Source organism: Rana temporaria, chromosome 1, assembly GCF_905171775.1.
Source record: "Rana temporaria chromosome 1, aRanTem1.1, whole genome shotgun sequence".
In the NCBI taxonomy this organism is placed as follows: domain Eukaryota; kingdom Metazoa; phylum Chordata; class Amphibia; order Anura; family Ranidae; genus Rana; species Rana temporaria.
The window spans coordinates 686,565,466-686,579,871 of NC_053489.1; the positions used below are offsets into that span (position 1 = coordinate 686,565,466).

At 47.4% G+C, this 14,406-nt stretch overlaps 1 protein-coding gene across 1 annotated transcript in view; it reads left to right on the forward strand.

The window, feature by feature from the left end:
* LOC120946099 (cytosolic phospholipase A2 gamma-like) overlaps positions 1–14,406 on the forward strand; it is a gene marked incomplete at its 3' end in the record, with an annotated part of 99,083 nt that overhangs the window by 12,385 nt on the left and 72,292 nt on the right. Inside the window, exons 3-4 of the mRNA XM_040360856.1 lie at positions 1,653–1,798; positions 6,156–6,357. Of these exons, the coding sequence (XP_040216790.1) occupies positions 1,653–1,798; positions 6,156–6,357 (348 nt within the window). The remainder of the gene's footprint in view (positions 1–1,652; positions 1,799–6,155; positions 6,358–14,406) is intronic.

A 14,406-nucleotide genomic window follows, 5' to 3' on the forward strand; every position in this document is an offset into this window, starting at 1 on the left:
GTGAAGAGTCAGTTGGGAGGACTGGTGTGATAGTTAGCCTGGGGGGGCTAGTTAAAGGGGAAGCTGCAGCCAAGTGGGTTGGCAGTACCTGGAGAGGTGGTGCTGAGATCAGTAGCCACATAGGAGAAGTACAAGCTCTTTTCAGTGGCCCGGATTCAGGTAGAATTGCGCATAATTTACGGAGGCGCAGGGCAACGTTTTTGCCCTGCGCCCCCGCAAATTTGCTCTGCTGCCCTTGATTCACGGAGCAGAAGCTACGTAAATTGCGCGGGCGCGCCGGCAAAATGCCCGGCGCAAGAGCACGCAATTTAAATGATCCTGTAGGGGGCAGGGAATCATTTAAATTAGCCGTGTTCCCGCGCCGAGCGTAGAGCTCATGCTCCGTCGGGAAACTTTCCCGACGTGCATTGCGGCAAATGACGTCGCAAGAATGTCATTTGCTTCAAAGTGAACGTGAATGGCGTCCAGCGCCATTCACGATTCACTTACGCAGAGTACGTAAAATTCAAATTTCGCGACGTGGGAACGACGGGTATACGTAACATGAGCTGCCCCTGCTAATAGCAGGGGCAGCCTTGCGCGAAAACCGCCGCATGTAAACAACGTAAATTGCGTACGCAGGTCTCACGTAACGTTGTGAATCGGTGTTAGTATGCAATTTGCATACTATACGCTGAGCACAACGGGAACGCCACCTAGCGTCCACCGCAAGAATGCAGCCTAAGATATGCGGGCATAACAGTTTTGGTGTCTTGCCCGGCGTCCATCGGCATGCCTTATCCGGTCCGGTGTCCGTCTGCGGCCTTCGTGGTGTCCTCCCCGCTTCTCCCGCGCTGTCTCTGAGCCGATCTCAACTTCCCGCGTTGTACACTCGGGCACGCTCGGCTCCTCTCGGCTCTTCTCGCATAACCGCGAGGGGAGCCGAGCCTGGCCGAGTGTACCCGAGTGTACTGCGCTCGGTATATGTTGGCGGCGGATTCAAACACAGCGTGGGAAGCGAGTATCGGCGTATATCGCGCACCCACCATTTTGCCCTGATTTTAAGGGCAAAAAAGTGCGTGGTATACGCCAATAAATACGGTAACTAAAACAAAGTCACAGACTGTTCTCTGACTATGACTCTGAAGTGCCTGTGACAATTTTGGTGTGCCCGGCTGTGCAGGGTGGGAGATTCATCAGCAGTCCCTACAAGGGTGTGCTATATTCGTACAGTGGAACCTCGGATTACGGGCATAATCCGTTCCAGAAGAACGCTCGTAATCCAAAGTACTCGCATATCGAAGCGAGTTTCCCCATTAAAGTCAATGGAAATGAAAATAATTAGTTCCGCATTGACTTCAATGGCATGCAATACCGAATGCGGCCAGAGGTGGGGGGGCGCTGGAGAGCCTCGGAAACGGCCGGAAAGGCCAGAGGACACCTCGGCAAACATCTGAAAGGCTTGGAAACTGAGTATTTCTGAGCATTCTAGGAGAGTTAAATAAACGTCCCGTGTGCATAAGGCCTTAGAAAACTCTGCGCAGATGTTGGTTTATTCCGTACTTGTACCCCACATGATGCTGTGTTTTTATTACTTTCTTACCACTGTCCAATACATATTCCATCTGTAACATAACAGTGATGATCATTTCATTTTTTTTTATTTTTTTAAGAATTGCAACCCTCCTGTAATCGCGGTCTTGGGATCGGGGGGTGGAGTCCGCGCCATGATTGGCTTTCTGGGAACAATCTCGAAACTGGCCGAACTCAACCTTTTAGGTGCCGTTACTTACATTGCTGGTATATCAGGATCAACATGGTATGTAGATTATAACAATTTATACAGCAATTTGTTACCTGTACAATATAACAGTTACTGTTTTTAGCCACATTGCCCCCCCCAGGACACACATGTTAAAATCATAGGCCCGGATTCAGAAAGCCTGGCGTTACTTTGTGCGGGCGTAGCGTATCTCACATACGCTACGCTGCCGTAACCTAGTGAGGCAGGTTCTGTATTCAGAAAGAGGCATCATGTTCCCCTCTTCATAGGAACGCCTACTGAAAAGAAACTGCAGGATTAAATGGTAAATACAGCGCAAAAAAAAAAAAAGGCATACTGTAGCTGACGCTAGTATGCTTGATTGGATGAAAGAAAACATTTTTTTTAGGGTGAACCCCCGCTTTAATGAATGATACATTTTTCAGTGATCTTGGGCTCCCTGGAGGAACGGTAGAGCCAGTGATCCACCATGGGGGTGCCGGTGAAGGGGGGGGGCTGCCCTGCTGACTACTATAATGCCGCATACACACGCTTTGGAATTTCCGACAACAAGTGTTCGATGGGAGCTTTTGGTCGGAAATTCTGACCGTGTGTGGGCTCCATTGGACATTTTCTGTCCCAATTTCCGACAACAAAAATTTGAGAGCCGGTTCTCAAATCTTCCAACAACAAAATCCGTTCTCGTAAATTCCGATCGTGGGTGGACAATTCCGACGCACAAAACTCCACGTATGCTCTGAATCAAGTACGAGACGGAAACGCTCGGTCTGGTAAAGGTAGCGTTCGTAATGGAGATAGCACATTCGTCACACTGTAACGGACTGAAAAGCGCGAATCGTCTCTCACCAAACTTCTACTAACACAACTGGTATTGAACTTCCCGTTAATAGCGCCATCGTACGTGTTTTACGTGACCGCGTTCCTGACGTTCGGAATTTCCTACAACATTTGTGTGACCGTGTGTATGCAAGACAAGTTTGAGCCAACATCTGTCGGAAATGTATCCACAGTTTTGTTGTCGGAATGTCCGATCGTCTGTATGCGGCATAAAAGTGATCAGGAGGATGTAGAGCCACCTGGATCACTTTTACTAAAACAGATGAACACTGGCTGAAAAAAATTGCCACCAAACTTATGCAGCTGCAGCCATGAGTCCGGGACGTTTCAACGTGGCCTCAGGACATCAAGTGATTGGACAACAAATGCAGAACAATTTACATCCAGACAAAACATGTTACATGGAGGTCAAAACCAGTGAAAATGAAATACGGGTGAAACTCGAAAAATTAGAATATGGTGCAAAAGTTCATTTATTTCACTAATGCAACTTAAAAGGTGAAAGAAATATATGAGAGAGACTCATTACATGCAAAGCAAGAGGGTTCAAGCCGTGATTTGTCATCATTGTGATGATTGTGGCTTCCAGCTCATGAAAACCCCAAATGCACAATCTCAGAAAATTAGAATATTGTGAAAAGGTGGAATATTCTCGGCTCAAAGTGTCCCCCTCCAATCAGATAATTAAGACATAACACCTGCAAAGGGTTCCCGAGCCTTTAAATGGTCTCTCAGTCTGGTTCAGTAGGAATCACAAACATGGGAAAGACTGCGGACCTGACAGTTGTGCAGAAAACCATCATTGACACCCTCCATAAGGAGGGAAAGCCTCAAAAGTTAATTGCAAAAGAAGTTGGATGTTCCCAAAGTGCTGTATCAAAGCACATTAATAGAAGGTTCTGTGGAAGGGAAAAGTGTTGAAGAAAAAGGTGCACAAGCAGCAGGAATGAGCGCAGCCTGGAGAGGATTGTCAGGAAAAGGCCATTCAGAAGTGTTGGGGACTTTCACAAGGAGTGGACTGAGGCTGGAGTCAGAGCATTAAGAGCCCCACACACAGACGGGTCCTGGACATGGGCTTCAAATGTCGTATTCCTCTTGTCACCCCACTCCTGAGCAACAAACAGCGTCAGAAGCATCTTACCTGGGCTAAAGAAAAACACACCTGGTCTGGTGCTCAGAGGGCCAAAGTCCTCTTTTCTGATGAGAGCAAACTTTGCATCTCATTTGGAAACCAAGGAGCCGGAGTATGGAGGAAGAATGGAGGAAACCAAGGAGCCGTAGTGTGGAGGAAGAATGGAGAAAACCAAGGAGCCGGAGTATGGAGGAAGAATGGAGGAAACCAAGGAGCCGGAGTATGGAGGAAGAATGGAGGAAACCAAGGAGCCTGGGTGTGGAAGAAGAATGGAGGAAACCACGGAGCCGGAGTATGGAGGAAGAATGGAGGAAACCAAGGAGCCGGAGTATGGAGTAAGAATGGATGAAACCAAGGAGCCGGAGTATGGAGGAAGAATGGAGGAAACCAAGGAGCCGGAGTATGGAGGAAACCAAGGAGCCGGAGTATGGAGGAAGAATGGAGGAACCCAAGGAGCCTGGGTGTGGAGGAAGAATGGAGGAAACCAAGGAGCCGGAGTATGGAGGAAGAATGGAGGAAACCGAGGAGCCGGAGTATGGAGGAAGAATGGAGGAAACCAAGGAGCCGGAGTATGGAGGAGGAATGGAGGAAACCAAGGAGCCGGAGTATGGAGGAAACCAAGGAGCCGGAGTATGGAGGAGAAATGGAGGAAACCAAGGAGCCGGAGTATGGAGGAAGAATGGAGGAAAACAAGGAGCCGGAGTGTGAAGGAAACCAAGGAGCCGGAGTATGGAGGAGGAATGGAGGAAACCAAGGAGCCGGAGTATGGAAGAAGAATGGAGGAAACCAAGGAGCCAGAGTCTGGAGGAAGAATGGAGGAAACCATGGAGCCGGAGTATGGAGGAAGAATGGAGGAAACCAAGGAGCCGGAGTATGGAGGAAGAATGGAGGAAACCAAGGAGCCGGAGTATGGAGAAAGAATGGAGGAAACCAGGGAGCCAGAGTATGGAGGAAGAATGGATGAAACCAAGGAGCCGGAGTATGGAGGAAGAATGGAGGAAACCAAGGAGCCGGAGTCTGGAGGAAGAATGGAGGAAACCAAGGAGCCGGAGTATGGAGGAAGAATGGAGGAAACCAAGGAGCCGGACTATGGAGGAAGAATGGAGGAAACCAAGGAGCCGGAGTATGGAGGAAGAATGGAGGAAACCAAGGAGCCGGAGTATGGAGGAAGAATGGATGAAACCAAGGAGCCGGAGTATGGAGGAAACCAAGGAGCCGGAGTGTGGAGGAAGAATGGAGGAAACCAAGGAGCCGGAGTATGGAGGAAGAATGGAGGAAACCAAGGAGCCGGAGTATGGAGGAAGAATGGATGAAACCAAGGAGCCGGAGTATGAAGGAAGAATGGAGGAAACCAAGGAGCCGGAGTATGGAGGAAGAATGGAGAGGCACACACTGCAAGATGTTTGAAGTCCAGTGTGAAGTCTCCACAGTCTGCGATGATTTGGGGAGCCGTGTCATCTGCTGGTGTGGGTCCCCTGTGCTTCATTAAGTCCGGGGTCACCGCATCCGTCTACCAGGAGCTTTTGGAGCACTTCATGCTTCCCTCCGCAGACCAGCTCTATGGGGATGCCGACTTCATTTTCCAGCAGGACTTGGCACCTCCCCCACACTGCCAAAGGCACCAAAACCTGGTCACATGACCGTGGGATTACTGTGCTTGATTGGCCAGCAAACTCACCGGACCTGAACCCCATAGAGAATCTATGATAGAGAATCTATGGGGCATTGCCAAGAGAAAGATGAGAGACATGAGATCCAACAATGCAGAAGAGCTGAAGGGCGCTATTGAAGCCTCCTGGTCTTCCATAACACCTCAGCAGTGCCACAGGCCGATCGCTTCCATGCCACGCCCCATTGAGGGGCCCAAACCAAGTACTGAGGGGCCCAAATCAAGTACTGAGGGGTCCAAACCAAGTACTGAGGGGCCCAAACCAAGTACTGAGGGGTCCAAACCAAGTACTGAGGGGCCCAAACCAAGTACTGAGGGGCCCAAAGCAAGTACCGAGGGGCCCAAACCAAGTACTGAGGGGCCCAAACCAAGTACTGAGGGGCCCAAACCAAGTACTGAGTACATATGCAGCTTCTACTTTTCAGAGGTCTCGATATTCTTCTCTGTACAATCCGTTTTATTGATTGCATGTAATATTCTAATTTCCTGAGATTGTGGATTTGGGGTTTTCATGAGCTGGAAGCCACAATCATCACAATGATGACAAATCACGGCTTGAACCCTCTCGCTTTCCATGTAATGAGTCTCTCTCATATATTACTTTCACCTTTTAAGTTGCATTAGTGAAATAAATGAACTTTTGCACCATATTCGAATTTTTCGGGTTTCACCCGTACTGTATATACTGAGTTGTGAATAAATGTTACATGGAGAGCTTACCTATCAAAATCCAACTTTCCACTTTCCCGTTTCAGGTGTATGTCCTCTCTGTATTCGCAAGAAAACTGGTCAGACTTTTCGGACATGGAACGATTGGAGATGAAGTTACGCGAGCGAATGAAATCGGAGACTGAGCGGGAAAGTCCATGGAAGAAGATAAAAGAGAAATTTCTTGGAGACTCGTACACTCTGACCGATTTCTGGGCCTATACGTTTGTCTTACGTGCCTTGAATTCAGTAAGTCCCACCCGGGTCCTCTCCGAAGGTTTGGAACCCAAGGAGAACCTTTAGCTCCGGGGTGACTTGCCTTTAGCTTCTTCCTAATGGAGAGTAGTGTTGAGCAGAATACGCCATATTCGATTTCGCGATATATCACGAATATATAGCCGAATATTCGAGAAATATTCGCTAAATTCGAATATTCGTGATATTTTATCGAAATGAAATGTTTGCGAAATTTCGCTATTGCGAATGCGAAAATAATTGCGAAATTTCGACAACTGCGGTAGGAGCCCTCTGATTGGCTCAGAATATTCGTGATATTTTATCGAAATTTCGCAAAATGCGAATGCGATATTTATTGCGGAATTTCGACAACTGTGGTGGGAGCCCTCTGATTGGCTCAGAATATTCGTGATATTTTATCGAAATTTCGCAAAATGCGAATGCGATATTTATTGCGGAATTTCGACAACTGCGGTGGGAGCCCTCTGATTGGCTCAGAATATTCGTGATATTTTATCGAAATTTCGCAAAATGCGAATGCGATATTTATTGCGGAATTTCGACAACTGTGGTGGGAGCCCTCTGATTGGCTCAGAATATTCGTGATATTTTATCGAAATTTCGCAAAATGCGAATGCGATATTTATTGCGGAATTTCGACAACTGCGGTGGGAGCCCTCTGATTGGCTCAGAATATTCGTGATATTTTATCGAAATTTCGCAAAATGCGAATGCGATATTTATTGCGGAATTTCGACAACTGCGGTAGGAGCCCTCTGATTGGCTCAGAATATTCGTGATATTTTATCGAAATTTCGCAAAATGCGAATGCGATATTTATTGCGGAATTTCGACAACTGCGGTAGGAGCCCTCTGATTGGCTCAGAATATTCGTGATATTTTATCGAAATTTCGCAAAATGCGAATGCGATATTTATTGCAGAATTTCGACAACTGCGGTAGGAGCCCTCAGATTGGTTTAGAATATTCGTGATATTTTATTGAAATTTCGCAAAATGCGAATGCGATATTTATTGCAGAATTTCGACAACTGCGGTAGGAGCCCTCTGATTGGCTCAGAATATTCGTGATATTTTATTGAAATTTCGCAAAATGCGAATGCGATATTTATTGCGGAATTTCGACAACTGCGGTGGGAGCCCTCTGATTGGCTCAGAATATTCGTGATATTTTATCGAAATTTCGCAAAATGCGAATGCGATATTTATTGCGGAATTTCGACAACTGCGGTGGGAGCCCTCTGATTGGCTCAGAATATTCGTGATATTTTATCGAAATTTCGCAAAATGCGAATGCGATATTTATTGCGGAATTTCGACAACTGCGGTAGGAGCCCTCTGATTGGCTCAGAATATTCGTGATATTTTATCGAAATTTCGCAAAATGCGAATGCGATATTTATTGCGGAATTTCGACAACTGCGGTAGGAGCGCTCTGATTAGCTCAGAATATTCGTGATATTTTATCGAAATTTCGCAAAATGCGAATGCGATATTTACTGCGGAATTTCGACAACTGCGGTAGGAGCCCTCTGATTGGCTCAGAATATTCGTGATATTTTATCGAAATTTCGCAAAATGCGAATGCGATATTTATTGCGGAATTTCGACAACTGCGGTAGGAGCCCTCTGATTGGCTCAGAATATTCGTGATATTTTATCGAAATTTCGCAAAATGCGAATGCGATATTTATTGCGGAATTTCGACAACTGCGGTGGGAGCCTTCTGATTGGCTCAGAATATTCGTGATATTTTATCAAAATTTCGCAAAATGCGAATGCGATATTTATTGCGGAATTTCGACAACTGCGGTGGGAGCCCTCTGATTGGCTCAGAATATTCGTGATATTTTATCGAAATTTCGCAAAATGCGAATGCGATATTTATTGCGGAATTTCGACAACTGCGGTGGGAGCCCTCTGATTGGCTCAGAATATTCGTGATATTTTATCGAAATTTCGCAAAATGCGAATGCGATATTTATTGCGGAATTTCGACAACTGCGGTGGGAGCCCTCTGATTGGCTCAGAATATTCGTGATATTTTATCGAAATTTCACAAAATGCGAATGCGATATTTATTGCGGAATTTCGACAACTGCGGTGGGAGCCCTCTGATTGGCTCAGAATATTCGTGATATTTTATCGAAATTTCGCAAAATGCGAATGCGATATTTATTGCGGAATTTCGACAACTGCGGTAGGAGCCCTCTGATTGGCTCAGAATATTCGTGATATTTTATCGAAATTTCGCAAAATGCGAATGCGATATTTATTGCGGAATTTCGACAACTGCGGTGGGAGCCCTCTGATTGGCTCAGAATATTCGTGATATTTTATCGAAATTTCGCAAAATGCGAATGCGATATTTATTGCAGAATTTCGACAACTGCGGTAGGAGCCCTCAGATTGGTTTAGAATATTCGTGATATTTTATTGAAATTTCGCAAAATGCGAATGCGATATTTATTGCAGAATTTCGACAACTGCGGTAGGAGCCCTCTGATTGGCTCAGAATATTCGTGATATTTTATCGAAATTTCGCAAAATGCGAATGCGATATTTATTGCGGAATTTCGACAACTGTGGTGGGAGCCCTCTGATTGGCTCAGAATATTCGTGATATTTTATCGAAATTTCGCAAAATGCGAATGCGATATTTATTGCGGAATTTCGACAACTGCGGTGGGAGCCCTCTGATTGGCTCAGAATATTCGTGATATTTTATCGAAATTTCGCAAAATGCGAATGCGATATTTATTGCGGAATTTCGACAACTGCGGTAGGAGCCCTCTGATTGGCTCAGAATATTCGTGATATTTTATCGAAATTTCGCAAAATGCGAATGCGATATTTATTGCAGAATTTCGACAACTGCGGTAGGAGCCCTCAGATTGGTTTAGAATATTCGTGATATTTTATTGAAATTTCGCAAAATGCGAATGCGATATTTATTGCAGAATTTCGACAACTGCGGTAGGAGCCCTCTGATTGGCTCAGAATATTCGTGATATTTTATTGAAATTTCGCAAAATGCGAATGCGATATTTATTGCGGAATTTCGACAACTGCGGTGGGAGCCCTCTGATTGGCTCAGAATATTCGTGATATTTTATCGAAATTTCGCAAAATGCGAATGCGATATTTATTGCGGAATTTCGACAACTGCGGTGGGAGCCCTCTGATTGGCTCAGAATATTCGTGATATTTTATCGAAATTTCGCAAAATGCGAATGCGATATTTATTGCGGAATTTCGACAACTGCGGTAGGAGCCCTCTGATTGGCTCAGAATATTCGTGATATTTTATCGAAATTTCGCAAAATGCGAATGCGATATTTATTGCGAAATTTCGACAACTGCGGTAGGAGCGCTCTGATTAGCTCAGAATATTCGTGATATTTTATCGAAATTTCGCAAAATGCGAATGCGATATTTACTGCGGAATTTCGACAACTGCGGTAGGAGCCCTCTGATTGGCTCAGAATATTCGTGATATTTTATCGAAATTTCGCAAAATGCGAATGCGATATTTATTGCGGAATTTCGACAACTGCGGTAGGAGCCCTCTGATTGGCTCAGAATATTCGTGATATTTTATCGAAATTTCGCAAAATGCGAATGCGATATTTATTGCGGAATTTCGACAACTGCGGTAGGAGCCCTCTGATTGGCTCAGAATATTCGTGATATTTTATCAAAATTTCGCAAAATGCGAATGCGATATTTATTGCGGAATTTCGACAACTGCGGTGGGAGCCCTCTGATTGGCTCAGAATATTCGTGATATTTTATCGAAATTTCGCAAAATGCGAATGCGATATTTATTGCGGAATTTCGACAACTGCGGTGGGAGCCCTCTGATTGGCTCAGAATATTCGTGATATTTTATCGAAATTTCGCAAAATGCGAATGCGATATTTATTGCGGAATTTCGACAACTGCGGTGGGAGCCCTCTGATTGGCTCAGAATATTCGTGATATTTTATCGAAATTTCACAAAATGCGAATGCGATATTTATTGCGGAATTTCGACAACTGCGGTAGGAGCCCTCTGATTGGCTCAGAATATTCGTGATATTTTATCGAAATTTCGCAAAATGCGAATGCGATATTTATTGCGGAATTTCGACAACTGCGGTAGGAGAACTCTGATTGGCTCTGATGCAAAAGAAGGGCGGAATAAGACGGCGTATCTCTGTTTCTATCTATGCGGCTGATTCATAGAATCAGTTACGCATAGATAGCCAGAAGATCCGGCAGGTGTAATCGTTTTACACTGTCGGATCTTAGGATGCAGTACCGCGGCCGCCGCTGGGGGGAGTTTGCGTCGTATTCCAGCGTCTGGTATGCAAATTAGCACTTACGGCGGATTCCACGACGGATTTTCGCGTTCGCTACGTCGTCCGTAGTCAAGTTTTCCCGTCGCAATTTTAGTCGTTATTTGACCTGCCCTAACTTTACACAGCAATCGTATTGCTGTATAAAGTATGGCCGTCGTTCCCGCGTCGAAATTTAAAAATGAATGTCGTTTGCGTAAGCCGTCAGGGAATAGGGAATTACGCTACGCGCGTCGCCGTTCGAAAAAATGACGTCACTGCGCGCAAAGCACGGCGGGAATTCCGAAACGGAGCATGCGCAGTAGGTCCGGCGCGGGAGCGCGCCTAATTTAAATGGCACACGCCCCTTTAAATTACGCGGGCTTACGCCGGAGGCCGCCGGCGTAGTTTTCATCGCAAGTGCTTTGTGAATCAGGCACTTGCGATGAAAACTTGCGGCGGTGTAACGTATCTACGATACGTTATGCCGCTGCACTTCTACCTGAATCTGGCCCATAGTCACCCTAATAGACAATTACCAAACTGGTTGCTAGGGCCGCCCCGCCTGGCGTCTAGCAACCAGTGACGTCACATTCGCACAGTCTCTGGGCAAGGCAGAGAGGAGCAAAGCCTTTACCCAGTTCTGCCCTGCGCTCCGTGTCCACCCACCTCCTCTCCTTCTCTGGCCGTGACACCCAGAGAGAGCAGCCAGAGCATCTCCTCCAGACTCCTCCAGACTCCTCCTGACTCCTCCTGACTCCTCCTGACTCCTCCAGTCTTCAGTGACCTCCCGGTGGGCGGTGGCATTCTGCAGTGCCATGGCTCGGCTACCCGTTCCGACCCCTGCAGCGCATTCTTCTCCGCCTCCTGACTCCTCCAGACTCCTCCAGACTCCTCCAGACTCCTCCAGTCTTCAGTGACCTCTCGGTGGGAGGCGGCATTCTGCAGTGCCATGGCTCGGCTACCCGTCCCGACTCCTGCAGCGCATTCTTCTCTGCCTCCTGACTCCTCCAGACTCCTCCTGACTCCTCCTGACTCCCTGACTCCTCCAGACTCCTCCTGACTCCTCCTGACTCCTCCTGACTCCTCCTGACTCCTCCTGACTCCTCCAGACTCCTCCAGACTCCTCCTGACTCCTCCAGACTCCTCCAGACTCCTCCTGACTCCTCCTGACTCCTCCAGTCTTCAGTGACCTCCCGGTGGGCAGCGGCATTCTGCAGTGCCATGGCTCGGCTACCCGTTCCGACCCCTGCATCGCATTCTTCTCCGCCTCCTGCCCGCGGCTCCAGCTGACCAACTGCCTGGGGGAGGGGGCACCCTGGATCAGGGAACAAAGACTGGCGCTCAACCACTCACAAGACCCGTTCAGATTAGAAGGGGAGCAAATGGAACCTAATTGGAGCAGATCAGGTGACAAGTCGGGGCACTGGGGCTGGGGACAAAGTGGGGCCCTGCCCTGGGGGGCAATAAAAATGAGGCTGACAAGTGGGGGGCCAATAAAAAACAATGAGGCTGACAAGTGGGGGGCAATAAACAAATGAGGCTGACAAGTGGGGGCAGTAAAAAATTAGGCTTGCAAGTGAGGGGCAATAAACAAATGAGGCTGACAAGTGTGGGGCAATAAACAAATGAGGCTGACAAGTGTGGGGCAATAAACAAATGAGGCTGACAAGTGAGGGGCAATAAACAAATGAGGCTGACAAGTGAGGGGCAATAAACAAATGAGGCTGACAAGTGAGGGGCAATAAACAAATGAGGCTGACAAGTGTGGGACAATAAACAAATGAGGCTGACAAGTGAGGGGCAACAAAAAATGAGGCTGACAAGTGTGGGGCAATAAACAAATGAGGCTGACAAGTGAGGGGCAATAAACAAATGAGGCTGACAAGCGTGGGGCAATAAACAAATAAGGCTGACAACAAATGAGGGGCAATAAAAAATGAGGCTGACACGTGTGGGGCAATAAACAAATGAAGCTGACACGTGGGGGAAGTAAAAATCGAGGCTGGCAAGTGGGGGGCAATAAACAAATGAGGCTGACAAGTGTGGGGCAATAAACAAATGAGGCTGACAAGTGTGGGGCAATAAACAAATGAGGCTGACAAGTGAGGGGCAATAAACAAATGAGGCCTACACACCCTAATCACTATGTGCAGTGCTGATTCCCCCTACTGCCCAGGCTCCCCCCTTGTTGCCCCCCCCCACCCCACAGTGCTGTTGGCTTCCCTCCTCTCCTGTCCCCCCGGGTATATTTCAGGATGTGGGAGCGGGGGAAGGTGCTAGCAAATATGTAATTTACCAACCCCTTCCTTTTTTAAAGTAACACATTGTGCTCACTGTGTCCATTCATAACTGAAGCTCAATAAACTGTGTTTACTATGCTTCCATTTGTGAATGAACAGGAAGCCGCTCGGCACAGATCGATTCCCATTCATTCGTTGTCCTGAGGCTGCAAAGAAAGGCGCGTGTGTTTGAGCTTTGGGGTGCACACCCCCTAATGTAATAGGCTGCGCACACCTACGCTGACAAGCCAAAAAGAAAGACGGCCCCCTAGTTCTGGGAGGGCATTCTCACAGAACCCCGCCTCTCACCTGCCCCCTAGGTCACGCTTTGGGCGTGCTCTGTGACTGCTGTGTCCAATCACAGTGGCCCTTTACCATGTGATCAGCTGTGTTTTCAGTAGTCCTTTCCTCCCACGCTGTGTGTGAGGAAAGGAGAGCCGATAACCCACAGGACTGTCAGCACATTGTTTACCCTGATAAACAGGGCAGTGATTATCAGTGCCCATCAGTGCAACCTATCAGCGACGCCTAATCAGTGCAGCCTCATCAGTGCCCATCAAAGCAGCCTCATCAGTGCCAAAGCAGCCTCATTAGTGTCCATCAGTGCAGTCTCATCAGTGCCCATCAAAGCAGCCTCATCAGTGCCAAAGCAGCCTCATTAGTGTCCATCAGTGCAGTCTCATCAGTGCCCATCAAAGCAGCCTCATCAGTGCCAAAGCAGCCTCATTAGTGTCCATCAGTGCAGCCTCATCAGTGCCCATCAAAGCAGCCTCATTAGTGTCCATCAGTGCAGTCTCATCAGTGCAACCTATCAGTGACGCCTAATCAGTGCAGCCTCATCAGTGCCCATCAAAGCAGCCTCATCAGTGCCAAAGCAGCCTCATTAGTGTCCATCAGTGCAGTCTCATCAGTGCCCATCAAAGCAGCCTCATCAGTGCCAAGGCAGCCTCATTAGTGCAGTCTCATCAGTGCCCATGAAAGCAGCCTCGTCAGTGCCTATCAAAGCAGCCTCATCAGTGCCAAGGTAGCCTCATTAGTGTCCATCAGTGCAGTCTCATCAGTGCCCATCAAAGCAGCTTCATCAGTGCCCATCAAAGCAGCCTCATCAGTGCCAAGGCAGCCTCATTAGTGTCCGTCAGTGCAGCCTCATCAGTGCCCATTAAAGCAGCTTCATCTGTGCCAAGGCAGCCTCATTAGTGTCCATCAGTGCAGCTTCATCAGTGTCCGTCAGTGCAGCCTCATCAATGCCCATTAAAGCAGCTTCATCTGTGCCAAGGCAGCCTCATTAGCGTCCATCAGTGCAGTCTCATCTGTGCCCATCAAAGCAGCTTTATCAGCGGACATCAAAGCAGTCTCATCAGTGCAGTCTCATCAGTGCCCATCAAAGCAGCCTCACCAGCGCACATCAGTGAAAAAGAAAAATTACTTATTTGCAAACTT